Source organism: Lycium ferocissimum, chromosome 10, assembly GCF_029784015.1.
Source record: "Lycium ferocissimum isolate CSIRO_LF1 chromosome 10, AGI_CSIRO_Lferr_CH_V1, whole genome shotgun sequence".
Classification (NCBI taxonomy): Eukaryota; Viridiplantae; Streptophyta; class Magnoliopsida; order Solanales; family Solanaceae; genus Lycium; species Lycium ferocissimum.
Window position 1 is genome coordinate 35231313 of NC_081351.1, and position 16725 is coordinate 35248037.

General features: G+C 33.2%; 2 protein-coding genes across 4 annotated transcripts; one reads left to right on the forward strand and one right to left on the reverse strand.

The window, feature by feature from the left end:
• Positions 1-6525: 6525 nt before the first annotated feature.
• On the reverse strand, positions 6526-10674 carry LOC132035368 (GATA transcription factor 25-like). Of its 2 annotated transcripts, XR_009409229.1 has the most exons (8): positions 10321-10674; positions 9263-9346; positions 9054-9187; positions 7903-7983; positions 7520-7625; positions 7231-7290; positions 6955-7131; positions 6526-6868 (listed from the first exon to the last, which is right to left on the reverse strand). XR_009409229.1 is itself a non-coding variant. In XM_059425623.1 (7 exons), exons 1-7 carry the CDS (start codon positions 10549-10551, stop codon positions 7090-7092), a joined length of 738 nt encoding a protein of 245 aa, XP_059281606.1. In that variant the 5' UTR covers positions 10552-10674; the 3' UTR covers positions 6526-7089. The 2 variants fall into 2 exon arrangements, 1 of the variants encoding a protein (XP_059281606.1); XM_059425623.1 differs by having other exon boundaries at positions 6526-7131.
• A 1707-nt stretch (positions 10675-12381) lies between these two features.
• On the forward strand, positions 12382-14144 carry LOC132033600 (uncharacterized). Of its 2 annotated transcripts, none has more exons than XM_059423611.1 (2): positions 12382-12526; positions 13142-14144. In XM_059423611.1, exon 2 carries the CDS (start codon positions 13216-13218, stop codon positions 13777-13779), a length of 564 nt encoding a protein of 187 aa, XP_059279594.1. In that variant the 5' UTR covers positions 12382-12526; positions 13142-13215; the 3' UTR covers positions 13780-14144. The 2 variants fall into 2 exon arrangements, with proteins under 2 accessions (XP_059279594.1, XP_059279595.1); XM_059423612.1 differs by having other exon boundaries at positions 12393-12526; positions 13149-14144.
• The last annotated feature ends 2581 nt before the right edge of the window (positions 14145-16725 follow it).

Here is a 16725-nt window from a genome sequence, read left to right on the forward strand (position 1 = left end):
TTGGAAGCATATGTTGCTATTTGATTAAATTTAGTACATACGGGGAAAGTGGTCTTGTCCCATGATTTTTCTGGAAATTATGAAGTAATATTCTATGTTAAACAAGCCTATGCTAAACTACAATAATTGACTATTTATATGATAATTTAAGGTCGTATATGTTTTTCTGTGTGGATAAACACGTAAACAATTTTATTTTATTTTTGGAAAAAAAATCAAACAGATAAGTGATCTTTGGTGGAATTCGAACTCGACAAGCTCTATTATATATAAGAAAAAAAGATCTGTTCATATTCGATCTTTATATTAAAGTAATAAAATTATTGATGATAGTCATGAATTGCGATCTTTCACTTAACTGATATATGATAAGTATATGAAATGGTAATCATAAGCTATGTTTTCTAATCCTTACTTGTGAGTTGTGATGAATTCGAGTACATTTGATATAGGGCAAAAAAACGTATATATACATAATAAGCACCAAATATTACGAAACGTAACGACAGTTTTCAGTTTTCAAAACATAACAGTAGAAATCTTACAAAACATATACAAGGCATAGAAAATTAAAAAGGCAGATTTTTAGCCCTAATAAGATTGCACTAATCACGCAATCAGCGTGATATTCGTCCCCGATTCTCTCCCCCTTCACAAAGTATCTGATTTTCTTTCCTTATCTTTTCCATGTTCTGTTCACACATTCAATGGCAGTGCCAATTCATCCATGTTTTTCTCCATTCCCAACTGAGAAAATCCAAATTTTCTTGCCCATTTTCCCTTTTTTTTTTTTACGCAGCCAATCTCATCAGGATGTTGTCTCATCGTCATTGTTGTCGCCGGAGAACAGAGGATAATATGGTTGAGATTCATAAGAAAAAAGAGAGGAGAACTTGCAAGAGAGACTGCATCTTTTCTCTCTTCTTCTTCTTCGGGGAATTCACTAATGAGTTTCATCGAAGCTTTGTTTGGAAATTCGGGGTTTCTAAAACTATTACTTTTTTTACTTGGGTATTGTTGCAAACAATTAAGAATATCTTTAGGAGCTTATATCTCACTTTGAGGGTGTTTGGTGAAGATTAGAGTTGATTTTGCTGGATTTTCATATTAGAAGACTATATTTTTGAAATTATATTAATGTTGTATGAAAATTCTATTTTAATTGTGCTATATTCAGGCAGTTCATATTTTTATCCTAAATGCTTGGTAAATTTTTAAAAAAAGGAACGTGATGCTTCTCCTGCTTTCTACTAAACTTTTACGTACGAAAGGATGCCCAACTCGCTTAAAATGTAAGAAAATGAAAATTCATGTCACCTATCCTGAATAGGGGTGATTCTCCTATTCAAACCTGCAAACCAGCATAGAAGAATAAGGTCTTGGCAATCTTTTAGTTTCCAAAGTTAGAGTAAGATTGGTTTCGTTGTTTGGATAAAAGTTGTGATTGGATCTTGACCTCCAATACTAAGATTAGACCGTTATATTCTCAAATATGTTGTTGTAGTTGTGAACTTTATGGTGTAAATTCAATGTTGAAATGTAAATCTCTGTCAGTTTGAATGTTTCTTTCATGGTTTGGATAGTTTCAATACGAAATACAGTTTGAATATGATTTTGATACAATATTTAACTCGACATATTATATCGATATGAGAATTGTATAAAGTTGGTATAGAATGTGTATATAACTTTATAAATTTTATATAAAGCCTCATGTTAGGTTTCTGGGAAAAAACAAATTTCAAGTATAAAAATTGTATAAAATCGGTATGAAATATGTATATGACTGCATAAATTTTGTATAAAGCTCATGTTAGCTTTCTGGAAAAAATCAAATTTCGTGTATAAAAACTATATAAAATCGGTATGAAATATTTATATGGATGAATAAATTTTGTATAAAGTTCATGTTAGGTTTCTAGAAAAATCACGTTTCGAATCTCGCTCACAATTTCGTGTACAACATCTGTATAAATTCTGTATGATATGTTAAATTTTGTATAATGATCATGTTGATTTTACGGAAATTTAATACAACTGCAACAACATTGTATACAACTTTCATACAATATTCATACAACTACAACGACATACAAAGTTAAAATACAATTTTCATACAATTGTAATCCAGCTTTGATAGAATATTTACCTCAATCCATCTTATATTATACACATTATATACATATTACATATAAATATAATACATTTGGTGAATTCTTTTACCACTATTGTTACGCCAGTAAACAGTTGATTTGAATACATAAGGAATACACTTATAATACAGTGTTATGGAATCTGAATGAAAGTAGTATATTGCTATGGCTTAAACATGTGATCTTGAATATCCATGTCTTCTTCAGCAGCTTTTTGAGTGATCTTGGCAATCTCTTTTTCTCCTTTATCTTCTTGATTATATAATCCAAATCTTCAAAATTTGTCACTAGTAAATCTCCATACTCTAATTCTAGTATCATTATAACCAACAATCGAATATCAAATTTTGGTCTATTGGTATCGTTATCACTCTCAAATACCTGCAATCAACAATATTATACACAGAACAATGCATGTGGATGAGTAATTCATAAATTATACACAGAACATATAATATATATACATATAACATACAATTTTCTTACATTTGACAGAAAGGGGGAGGAAGTGTATAGACAGACAATCTTATACTCATACACAATACATACAATTTATATATATTTGATAGATATTATACAAATTCACATGTTATAAAAATATTATACATTCAGTTTAAAACTTTAAAAATAAGGCACAATTTCTTGTTAAAGATTTTAGGTGACCTATATATATGATATATACACAATATCCATACATATTTCATGCACATTTAAAATTAACTAAACAATTACCACAATTTACTACACAAGAACTAGGACTGAAAATCAGTCAAAACTAGTTCAAATCTTACCCAACTAGCCCCAAAATTTAGATTCAAACTCTCCTTGACGTTCCAGTTCTTTTGAGATATCACCCACTCAAAACGAAGTTCATTTGCGGAAAATCAATTTTTCAAATTTGAGTTTCGATCTCCTTTAATGGCTGATAATGAAGTTTTTTTTGAACTTGATTCTTCTATTTTCAACTTCTTGAAAAAAGCTTAAAATAAGAAATGAATGAAATCATGGGTGAAGTTGAGAGAGAGTTTTTTTTAGTCATTTTTTTTGCACAATAAATGAAACCCAGAACACAAATAAACTAGACCATTGTTGAAAGTTGACTCTTACTAAACTGAAAACGGGAGATACCCTTAACTATAGGAATTTCGTGGGTTGATGAAGATGAATTTGTCATTGAAGTTGAGTGAAGGATGAAAATTTGAATGAAATTGCACCTTGAAACAAAGGTGTAGAGAGAGAAACTTTTGAAATTAAAAAGGAATTTTGATGAAGAAGGAAACTGAAATCAGGTTCCAAAAATCGTGGGCCTCAAATCAGATTTTCTCTTCCTTAAACTAAGCCCAAAATCGTGGGTATCTTGAAAGCTCAAATCCGTTATGTTTTGTAAATTTGTTGATATCTTTTGTAAATAAGGAAAAGTATTCTTATGTTTTGTAATAAAGGATCTTAACTAGTATTATTAGGTCATTTTCTGTTTGATAAAATACTTGTTTGGCGATAGTCATTGAAATTAGGACTGTCAAATGGGTAGGTTGAGCTGAAATTGACCCAATCGAAATGGGCTGAGATAATAAATGAGTTGGGCTAACATGGACCCAAAAGTAAATTGAGCTGAAATCATTTTTTTCGCGGATTGTCCTTCTTTTGGGGTGGTCTTTAAGTTTTGTCCCTCAAATTGGTGGTCTTTAATATTTGTCATTCGCTTAACTCCCAGAGGCCCTGGGTTCGAACCCAAGCTCAATAAAAAAAAAAAAATCGCGAGCCATAAGTTGGGATTCGCAGGGCAGAAGTTGACATTCGCAAGGCATAAGCTTCTGCCTTAAGGCAGAAGTGGGACTTAAGGCAAACTTTTACCAAAATTAGACCTTAAAACAGAGGTTTGCAAAATTCCAGCAATTTTTTTTTTTTAGGGCGTTTTGAAACCCAACTTATATGCTCGCGATCCCAACCGATGGCGAATTTTCTTTTAATTTTTAGCTATGTTCGAACCCTAACCAAGAGATAGTAGAAGGATAAAAATTAAAGACCACTTATTTGAGGGACAAAAATTAAAGACCACCCCAGGGAAGGATAATCCTGCAAATTGCCCGCCGAAATGGGCTAAAAATGGATTGGGCTATAACCCCCTCAACTTTGACCCAATTTTTTATACTGATTCCTTTCTTCTAAAATTAATCAGTTTCAATTGTTTTTTTTGTTTTTTTTTTAAATTTGAAAAACAGCACTCTGCAGCAATAAAAATTCTTTATCAAAATCATAAAACAATATTCTTTATTTCATAAGAACTCCTACAGAGAAGCAGAAACACAGAGAGGAAAGCAACAGAGAAAGACAAAGCACAGTTAAACAAAGTTTAAATTTCGTTTGTTTGTATAGTCTTTATTTTGTTTTATGTACATGAATCAACATAAAAAAAAGAAACTTTGACCCAGAAAATAAAGGAAAAGAGTAATAAGTTTTCTAATTTAGTTCACCTCTTGTTACGATTTTGGTAAAAATATCCTCACCTAATTGAGAAATTAAGCTCAGAAAACGGAAGACAAAATGAATGAGTAACAGGTTCGACAACTTAGTGGAGAGAGAGAGAAAGCGCGGAACGGTACCCATGCAAAATGATTTGGGGATTCCAGGGGTTAGAATTGGGCCATTTTTGGGCTCAATATTGGGCTGAAATGACCTCGAGAGGGGTCATTTGCACGATTGTCCTTCAAAGGTACTGGTCTTTAATTTTTGGCCCTCAAATTGTTAGTCTTTAATTTCTGTCCTTCGCTGTCACGGGTTCGAATCTCGACTCAAAAAAAAAATATTCGCAAGGCAGAGGTTTGTAGCAAATTTAGGCCTATTCAGGCAGAGGTTTGCCTTAAAGCAAACTTTTACCCAAAATTAGGCCTTAAGGCAAACCTTGCGCAGACACCAACTTTTCGAGCAAAGTTAGACCTATTCAGGCAGAGAGGCTTGCCTTAAGGCCTAATTTTGGTTTGTAAAAGTTCTGTCTTAGGCCCGACACACGAATAGGCCTAATTTTGCTACAAACATCTGCCTTCTGAATTTTTTTTAATATTTAACTGAGCGGGAGTTCGAACCTGAAACCCATGAGTTTTTAGGCGAAGGACAAAATTAGAGATTTCAAATTTGAGGGCCAAAAATTAAAGACCAGTGCCTTTGAAGGGTATACCGCACAGAAAAATAATCTAGAAATGGGTTCTGTATGATGGGCTAAAAGTTAACCCATTGTTAATTATCTTGAGCCCAATCCATAATTTTTTGGGCGTGTTGGGTGGCCATCACTTGTTGGGCCACACTTGACGCCCTTAAGTGAAATACTTAATAACTTGTTTGAACATTATTCAAGTGAATTAATTGATTTTCATTTACAAGTCTTTAACTTAATAGTATTTCTTTTAGAGGAAATTCATGTCTAAAAACACAACTTGATTTCCAGAAAAATTCAACTTCACCATATATATATATATTTTTTCAATTTCAACCAAAATTTTAGCCAAACACCTCCTAAAATTGTAACGAACCAACACCACATAAGGTTCTTCCAATTACAGATAGTTACTGGAAATATATGTAATTGTTTGACTTGAACATTTGGTCTTTATTTGGGCAGATTATGCAGCCGCTTGTATATGGTTCAATATTATGAAATTTGAGGACCTACAATATGGTAAATACTTATCCGCATCGGGTGTTTACACCAAACCAATGGTATATGTCATGTGTATGATTATACAAAACAATCACTTAACCATAGTTAAATAATGTATATATTCACTTTATTAAATCACTTAACTATAGTAAGTTGCATTGATTTAGTCTAAACACTCGGTGTGGGTAAATTTTTACCCCTACACTAAATCCAATTATAATATTGTTTTTTAACTAGCTTTCATCGAGCAAATAAAATATGCATGCGTTCATCCAATGGTGTGTCAGTTCCAGCGGACTCAGCGGACTCGACATTATAAATTACTAACTCACCAGAGGTAATTTGACTAAACTAAGGTTGACTTATATTTAATAAGAAAAAACAAAAAAAGTGGACTCTTTTTTTGATCTAAGAAAAAAAGGCTAAGTACTCTTTTTTGATCCGGAGGATACACATTTATAAGACAAAAAATTAGTACTAATACACAAGTCAAATAAATATAATAAATCAGTGTCAAGTGAAACTGAAAAAAATTGGTCATACTTGTCTAGGCATCATGATATCTGAAGATGATAATATTCCTTAAAAATCTGACTAAAGGTCCTCACCATCCTTTTCATCATTCTCACTTTACCAGCCCAAAAATAAATATGAAAAGGAAATAAACAAGCAAAGTTATCTGATGAAGAGATACAGTTGAAAATAAAAATAGACAGATTGTTTCATTTCCAAAGTACAGATAATACGATCATTACATATAATATGATCATTCTTAACTAGTTAGCAACTACATAATAAATTATGATTATCCAAAGAGGCAAAGTTCGACATACAAAAGGTTAAAACACGTTTTGGTAAAGCTAATAAGAAGCTTAATCTGGATGCTGCATATGTAACAAGATCTAATCTAAGATGAAAAGTCTGCTTAATATAGCAGGTCTTGATGCGAGAACTGCAAGTCAGTATTGAACTTCAAGTAACACTGGTAATTACAAGTGCATGAGAGATGATTTGCTTTCACCAACGAATTCTAGCTAAGCTGTTAATCTGTCAATATAAACTTCAAAGAAAAAAACAAAATCTGTGAAAGTTCTCAACTGTATTACCAAGCTGTTTAGGAAGTTTTAATTTAGTGATGAAATGTACCTGTAATAACTATATGAAATCTTTCAGTGGGATAAGCAGAAATGTTGATATGCTATGACTCTCTTTCTAAAGCATCAGAGTCTCAGTCGAGCTGCCAGAACTGAGGAATCACTGGCAGGCTGACGAAGAAACTACCTAAGCAGGAGCTCCATTGTCGGAGTTTTTATGTTCTTCATCCTATATGAATTAACAAGTAGGCAATGCAAAACAGCTTTAAAAGATTCAATTCTTAAACCAACATAGGACCGCTTTTCAGCAACAAAATAAACAAATTACCTCTAGTTCTGTGAGCAGAGAATTGTCATAGGATGCCCTGTAGAGATTCCTCATTATCCCCTGCAGAGTGATATAGTAAGAAGTAAGGAACCAATAGTTGCCACAATATTCTGCTTAACAAGAAAATTGTTCCGAAGAATGCTAGAGGAACCGTGTATCAAAGACATGAAAGGCTGGTGAAAGCAAACTCAAACAGGACATATGCATGCATTGCAGTATCTGATAAATTAGACTTTCAGACTTGGTGTTTGGAAGACAAGTCACTTTGTAGTTCCTAGTCCATGCCAACCTTATTTGCCCAAGTGAGGCCACATGCATTGCAAAGAGTTCTCGGGCCAGCAGGACCACGCCTCATCATAGGGGTGTTCTTTGAACTAGTTCCGCAATGGATGCACCTAAGAAATGAGAGAGAGGGACAATTAGCATTTGCAGAGACAATGTCAAAATTAAGAAGAGAAGAGTAGTGCAAGAAAAGTGAAAGTTAAAGGATAAATAGAAGCCAGAACATCGCTTAAGAGCAGACTTATGACTTGCAAAATAATGCACCCAACGCCAATCAATTATTTCTTGCATACAGAAGTGGTTAAACACTAACCAAACCATACACATAAATTATTTTTTTAGAGGAGATTATTCTTCAAGGAGAACTCTTGTTCATATTCAAAAACATACCAAGTTTCTTCTGGCGGTTTGTCGTCCTGTTTTGCTCCAGTCGAACCTTTTAGAGCAAATCGTCCATTCTTGCGCTTCATCCTGTTTATTTATAAATGTGAATAATAAGCAGAATAAAATAAAAAACTTAAACGGTAGAACAGCTGTTAAACCTTCCATGCATTTTGTTGACATTCCAGAACCAGCTAAAACAAAGACAAGAAACTGCAGAAGATGGTAGATATGTGTGCGTGTGCAAGAGCTATTGTCACTTAGGAAATGCTTTACCTCGTAAGCATTTCACTTCTTAGGAAAATGAAATTCTTGCACATCGTTTTATACTAAAAACACATGTAATGAATGAAATATCATAATCATCAGGAGTGTTATTTGTCAGAATCAACTCTCTAAAGCAATTTTTCTTTGATGAATCCAGTCTTGCTGCAGAATGCCATATGACTGTTATTGACAATAGTACATCTACACAATCAATACACTCCGTTTACCTACAGAAGTAAACCAGTTGCATTTTTTCCAGCATACTAAACGGCCAGTTCAAATAGTTTTGGCTCGAGATGGACATCCCCACTCAATTGAATCAGACAAAACTATCTTCATTGTTTTATTTTCCTAATTCAAAATCAAAAGATAAATATTCTGGAATGAAGAAGTTTCCAAGCATCAGATTTTGGCAATAATCAAATAGTTGTGTGATACAGGAAACTGAATGAAAAGTACATTACTAATTATTTCTCAGTCCATATTGGAGCAAAAGACAGAATCATGGTTTCCCATAAGAAAATATGAGAAATAAGGAAGATAGCCACAAATTCATATCTAAACACAAGGAAAAGTATTTAGTAATAATGGTTTCATCAAGTCATGGAGGTGAACAGAACAAACTTATCCAGTTCAAGCCAGGTAAAATTCATATGCAAAGCTTTGAATTGTAAATGCGATTGCAATACATTTTAAATTTGACCTCACTTATCATCATTCATCAGTGGTAAAAACTTTTGGTTTTGCTGATAAAATTTGACCAGTCCAGATAGGGCTTGATGTCATAGAGCAAGCTTGTGCATAAGTTCATTGGACTATTAAAATTTCTGCTCTAGTGAAACGAAAAAAAAGGAGACATAAATTCCATTTAGGCAGTAAATCAGTCTATTTACCTGAATGCAACTTCTTGGCGAACATCATATCTGATTTTCTTTCCATAGCATCTCTTTTCCCTCTTTTCATAAAATCGAATGAGGGATTCACGTCTTTTTGGATCTGCACAGCGCACTGGATAGTCCACAAAGTCCTAAAGCAAAAGCAGCCAAATATTACAAGCATGCAGATACAAACAAAAAGAAGAAACTGGCATAGAAAAGGATACCTTCTGGTTGGCACTCGATGAACCTACAGCTTGCGTACCCGGAGAATACTCATATCCACCCAAAAGTTGAAAAACCGATTGGACCTATGACAATGAACCATTGTTAGCAAAATGCTTCACGGTCAAATTAAATAAATATCCAGCCAAATGCAACAAGTGAGTTTTCCAATTTCCATTAGAGGGTAAATCCAAGAAACAAGCCCATAGAGAAATAATTAGCTATAGGTATGATTGTTGCAGGCTCATCAAGAAGTTTATTGTTCATCCAATACCGCCCCCTCTCCGCCCTGTCCAACAAAGAGGCGGAACGATGATTTAAAGCTTATGGGTTCCTATTACGACCTTGAGTTATATACAATAATAACTAGGTTCACAGTCGAATATTTACACACATATAGTGGAATTTTTAACACATGCAATGCAAAGTTTGGGCAAAAGCTATTGAGTTTCTGTGAATCCGTAAGTTTCACTTTGGATCCGCCAGTGGTCCAACAACAACTACTAATACTACTTAATCCAACAAAACCCAAACTAATTGATGTTGTCTATATGATCCTCAATGTCACTCGCTAAACCCCAAAAAATATTCCCTTTATTGCATCAAAGAATATCAAAGCCCTGAGACAATCATGCTACAACTTCAAGGATAATCTGTAAACACTGATTAGTTCAATATCTATGGAAAAAAAGAAGAATAGAAAAGATCCCCAAACAATTACGGAGAAAACAAAACTAATAAAATCAATCAATATCAATCTAACTGCACCTCAATTACAAATTAATTGGTGTCATATATAGACACTTAGTTCATCTAAACCTGGTACTTTCGATACAAAGCATAAATTTATGTGTAAAGATATAGTACTAAACTTGCAACAAATAGTAGGTCTGAACCCATATTTTAAAAATGCAAAGAGTTCAACGCTAAGAACTTTAAAGGTTAAACTCGTAAAACTGAAATCTTGAATTGGTCTCTGCCCTCTACTTATACATACACTTCAAAAATTACATGTAGAAGAGAGTAATTAAAGGACAGTAAAATAATTAATATTCCTCACCTTCTGAGTAGTAACACCATCAAAAACATAAATTTTGCCACGAAATGATAAAGTAAGCTGGTCAAGATTAGCCTCTCCATTTTGCAGAGAAACATCAGAAGCACTATAAACTGTATAATGAGGCATTGTGACATTAACATTAACACCATCCACCCCACCATCATACCCAACCGGTAAATTATCAAAAGCCAAGTTGTTCCCCACATTCATTTCTTGCATTTCAGAGTTCATTTTTTTGCACTTTAGAGTAACCCAATAATATTAAATTTTGGAAGCAAAAAAAAAAAAACAAGAATAACAAAACCCTTTATTATATAGAAATTTAGAATTCGTACAGACATTTTATTGCTCTGTGTTTTTGTGTCTTGGTTTATGTATGGGAAACAGAGGAATGGAAGAAGAGATGGGTGTGAGGAGCAAGAGAAGACAAATTGACCCTCTAGTTTGGAGATAATTACGTGATTGACAGGCTATTAAGAGCGGGAAAGTGGGGTTATTTTTGGAAATTCATAGAGAATACGTGAATGGAAAATTCTCGTCCGTACTGCAAAGAGCAGAGTGCCTTTTCGCGCTTCTCGTTTTCAATTCAATAGAATGCTTTTTAGAGTATTAATTATTGTAATTTTCTAAAGTTTCTTTTTACAACATTTTGTTTGAGAAGTTAATTAACTGAAACTTGGGCAAAACTTTAGTTTATAATAAGTCAGAAGATGTATGACACGCAACATATATTTGTTCATAAAATTTAGCACTTAATCATAATTAATTAACTTGCATTTTTACTTCATTAGATCATTTAACGATAGTAAATTTATATGATTTGTGTAAATACCATGTACGAGTAAATATCTACCTAAAACAAGATATGCACCAAAGCCTAAGGGGTCGTAAACTTATAAATTGATAATTGCACTAAGTAAAAGTATATTAGTGATGTAGTTAAGTAATGTTAGTGATTGATTAGCCTATATTTTGATAATTATACCAAGTAGAAGTTTATTAGTGGTGTCTTTAAAAAATATTATTGATTGATTAGCCTATACGTCAGTAATTACAGTAAGTAGAAGTGTGTTCGTAATAATAATCACGCTAAATGAAGTGTATTAGTGGCATTCTTAAGAAATATTATCGACTGATAAATTGATAATTACACTAAGTAAAGTGTATTTAGTAGCACTCTTAAGAAATATTATCGACCGACTAACTTATAAATTAATAATTACACAAAGTAAAAACGTATTAGTGATATCTTTAAGTAAAAATGGTCGTTTGGTAGCTAGTTTCGAGGTGAGTTATGTAGGTACGAAATTATGTATAAGTAATATTACGTTTGATAGTTGGTTAGGAGGTGAGTTATTCATATATAAAATTAATAAATTGTTCGGTTTGCAACTTAGAACCCGCGTAAGTATTATTTTATGCAGGATGAAAGGTGAAATAACTATGAATAACTAATCTTTTTATAAAATAATATAAAGATTTCTTCATAACTAATCTCTCTATTACTAATACCTGCATAACTCTAACCTGCTACCAAACAACCACTTAATTATTGATCACTAGTTAAGGTTATACAATTATGCGGCAGATTCTGATTTAATAGTTACTTCATCCATCTCAAATATCTATCCTTTTTTTTGTTTTACACGCCTCTTAAGAAATATTAATAAGGAGGAATAAAAATTTACTACTCCTTTGTCTCAAATTATCTTTCTGAATATTAAACATAGTTATCTCAAATTATTTATTGTTTTAAAAGTTCAAGACACAATTAATGATTTCTCCTAATTTTATCCATAATAGAATTTTGTCATTAATCAAAATGAAATATAAATAGAATAAAGATTTAATAGAGAGAGATTATAACTTCGATATAAATAAAGATAAAATTAGTCAAATATTCCTCCTAATTAATATTTTTTAAGAGACGTGTAAAATAAAAATAAAAAGGATAGATATTTGAGACGGATGAAGTAACAATTAAATCAGAATCTGCCACGTAATTGTATAACCTTAACTAGTGATCAATAATTAAGTGGTAATTTGGTAACAGGTTAGAATTATGCTAAACGAGGATTATTTACGAAGAAATCCATATATTTTACTATAGAATTTATTATAGACTATACTCTTGCAGCCTTCCACCACAGGTATTCCAGCCATCTCCCTACCGTGATTCCACTTTGCGATTGACAGGCTTTTCAAGGTGTTTTTTCCACCCAATTTAGGGTTTGTGCAATTTGTTTCCCTCAATTTCGACAGCATATGTTTTCTTTCCTATTTTTTTGCATGTTTATACTTTATACATCATCTTCTTCTTCTCGTACATGACCTTTGTTCATAATGCTGGACAATATTTACAGCGTCAATTTAGTTTTTTTTTTTTCTTTTTTTTTTTCTTGTGTTGCTTGTCTGTTTGCAATTTGATTTGTAAGTGTTGCTATTTTTGCCATTGATCTCCTTGTTCAGGGACCTAACTCTGAAACTTTAATTCGATTTTCGTCCCAAAAAAATTGTCATAGTTACTGTAAAAGGATATTTTCTTTGACCATAATTTTTTCAAATATTTTGAATTGTCAACTATTGTGACTTATACTGAAGTATTTTTGTGTAGTTTCTAAATATGTAATTTATATTTTAAAAAAATTAAAGATTCTATGTCCGAATTCACACAGAACATTATTCAGTTTGACCCTCGTAGTCCAAAACAAGACAATCTTTTTGGGACAGATGGAGAAGGAGTTTAAAAAAAAGCGGCTTTAAGTGAAGTCTATAAATAGAGTATGTTCACTTCCCCCACTTATTATTATTACATACAAAGTTTACAGGCCTGCCACTGCTCTCCAGAAACTAGGGTTCTTCAACAACTCGTCGAATTGCTCGTTGGTGTAGAAAATGGATATTGAAGTTGATCATTATGCTGTGTTGGATTTGCCCTCTGGTGAGGAAGGGGCCAAGCTTTCTGAGAAAGACATATCTAAAGCCTATAAAAAGAAAGCATTAGAGTTGCATCCAGACAAGAGGCGCGGTGATCCAAATGCTGACTTGAACTTTCAAAAGCTGAAGACTTCATATGAGATTCTCAAGGACGAGAGTGCGAGGAAGTTATTTGATGGTCTACTTCGCGTGAAGCGTGAGAAGATACAACGCCAATCACAACAAGATTCAAAACGCAGAAAGATGATGTCAGATCTCGAGGCAAGAGAGCGTGCTGCCTCTCAAGAAGAGGAGGAACGAATTGCTAGAAAACTTAAAGAAGAAATTGCTCGAATTCGTGCAATGCATTCAAGGAAAGTGTCTACTTCACAGAAAGAGGCACAGACAAGGGCTAAGGTGATTTTGACTAGCGTAGACAAGGAAAAGGTGGTTAAAGTATGGGACAAAAATTTTGAAGACTCGGTATTAGAAAAAATGAGAAAGACTGCTCAAAGGGAAAAAAACAATGCGGAAGCTCCTTAAGGATTTCTACTCTTGAAAATAACACAAATTACCTGCTACAACAGGTAGAGTACAAAATTTCTTACATCGGCGGTACATATAACTTAAACTCTTCTTGAAATACAGCTTGATCTTTGTTTGCCTGTACAATCCAAATTCGTAGAAACTCATACAGAACAGGGACATATTGCTATTTGGAAAAACCATGAACAAGTGATGGGTTCATCATTTTATGTTTATGCATATTTTACTACTGAAATTTCCTTTCTGTTATTCTTTTTTCATTTTTTTTTTTTTTGCCACAATTCTCTTCTAGCTGTTCTGTTTTTCCTCTGCATCAATGTTTCTTCCTTTTCCCCTTTAATGTCCAATATTTATTGCTACTACATTTTATCTTGATAATTATTAGGTGTAATTATTTATAATGTTCTGTGATACTATTCAGATTCCTTACTGTCTTCTCTAATTAATCTGTTCATTTCATATTCCTATTTGTATCACAGGAATGAGTTTTAAATTTACGTCTCGCGTGATAAATTTGTAAGTTTGGCACCAGCGAAATAAAAAGGGGGGCTTCAGCAAGTATGATACCTATAGAATGCCCCTGCAAGTTCTGGAATCTAACACGTGTACTAATTAAATGGACTACTTCGTATTTAACCTGGATTTTTTTCTCACAATTCTTTTTATATACTATAAGATATTAAAAGAACCATAAAAAAGGTGGTTGAATCGTGAAAAGATTCGTGTTTGATTTGTAAAGATTAATTCTCTTTTATAAAATGTGCCACAAAATTCAACTATTTTGATCCTTCTTATGAATGCGCCAAGAACAGGCAAGTGGCAAGTGCACTAGTGAAAGTAGGACTAGGAAGTAGCGACATAACCAAGAAGTTGCACGTAAACAGGGAAACCTTTGTACTTGGTGTCCTGGTGCGTGTTCATCCTGGTAATTCCATTAGAACTCATGCTAATATTTTTTTTCAAATAGAACTTGCAATTCGTCCTCCTTTTTAAGGAGCAATATATACTTGCAACTTTCTCTAGTCTACCCTAGTTTCTTGAACCAGTCAGATGATCGCGACTTTTTAAATTATTCTTATGTTAAATTTTGTGTTGTGTTTACTTACTATGTTAATTTTGTGCTATGCGCACTTACTAACAGGAACCATAATCATGCTAAATGTGTTAATTTTCAAGGTGATGCATTCTTTTGAGCGCAGAGTTATTCTAGTGAAACCAATAGTTGAGGTATGAGGAAGTCGTTTTGACTTCAAATAATTTTTGAACCAGTTCCAGGTTTGGATTTCACTGAAATCTTGAAGTTATTGTCATACACGCAGCAAATATCTTTTAATTATTTGACATATGAAGGTGTTGTGGATCTGGATACTATGGATGTTGAATTGCAAAGGTCGTCCATTGAATATCAAATTACCAACTTAGACCAAACATCAATACAACCTCTGATTCCAATTGCTCATCCTCCATGATTGGCTCCTCTATGATAGTATAGCTTACGGGTTTGGCTGAATCTAGTAGCTTTGGTCCAAACTCTCTATTCATCTTAAGAAATTTATTGAATATGTACAAAATATTAAATTAGAACGTGTAACTGAAAAAAACTAGAATCTCGAACCATAAGCTTCAAATGCTGGCTCCATCTGAGACACCAATTGCTTATGCACAAGTAGTTCTCCATCAACTACTCTGTATGTTAATGTGATGACAACCTTTTTTCGGGATTAAGATATTGAACTTTGGAACATTATCAACATTCATCTGATTTTTTTTTTTCAACACAATCTGTGGCCTGCGAAAATAGTCTTCAGGTTATATCGCTAACTGACGACAGAATGGTACAGAGCGTTAGACAACATAAAGATGTTAGCTTCATTGCAGGTAATTTTCATGACTGAAAGATGTGGCAGTTTATAGTTGAAGCTTTTCACCAACAAAATTAGAATGCTTTAGTAATCTTATTGAAAAATGAACCAAGGCTGAGCCTAATGAGAGCTAGAAGCACTAAAATACTAATGATTTTTGTGAGGGTAAATTGTATGGAATGGACATCCTTAAAATCTTGTACTTAACATCTTCTCTGAACCAACTATTAGTTCATGACTTTCCTGGCATTGCATTAGTTGTCCATCTACAACACATTTGGTTGCCTTGGTGACACGGTATGAGATGCTTCACCAAGGGAACCATATTGAGAGAGAATAGGGTTAATTTGGGTTATGGGTTTGTATCGGGTCGGGTCGTAGTTTATTGTCATGTCGACTTAGAAAAAAAGAACAGAAAAAGTCCATGTGGACTAAATAAAATGTCATGTCATATTTTGTTGGCCAAATATTAATAGGGTGAATTTTGAAGTGATATCATTAGGGGTGGGCATTCGGTATTCGGTTTTGGTATTTATGAAGTTTGGGTTTGGTAATTCGGTAATTGGTAGTTGAAAGTAGATACCAAATACCGAACCGAAAGAATTCGGTTCGGTAATTCGATAATAGGTAAATAAAACTTCGGTTTGGTATGGTATTCGGTAATACCGTACTGAAGTTGGAATCGACTATATTATAAATTTAATACCGTTCCTTCAATTATTTTTGTTTTTTCGATGTGGAGGCTCGATATAATGTAAGATCAACAACTAAGAAGACATCAAGATTAGCTAATTGAGACAACCAAAAGACATCTAGGAATTTAAATCAAAAACGGCTAGAAGATAATCCAAATGCTGCTACTAAATGGATTATCCAAGAACTGCAGATAGCAGTAGCACTAGTTACACGCCCCTATTTTGCTACTTTGTTTTGAGTCGCTTAGATACTTAGAGTCAGATACGATCGGTTGTAGCTCATAGAAATTAAGGATTCTTTCGGCCGACTATTGATGGTCCTGTTAGATATATGGGTTATAACTAGGAGTAAACCTTTATTCAATAGATAATTCGGTATTCGGTAA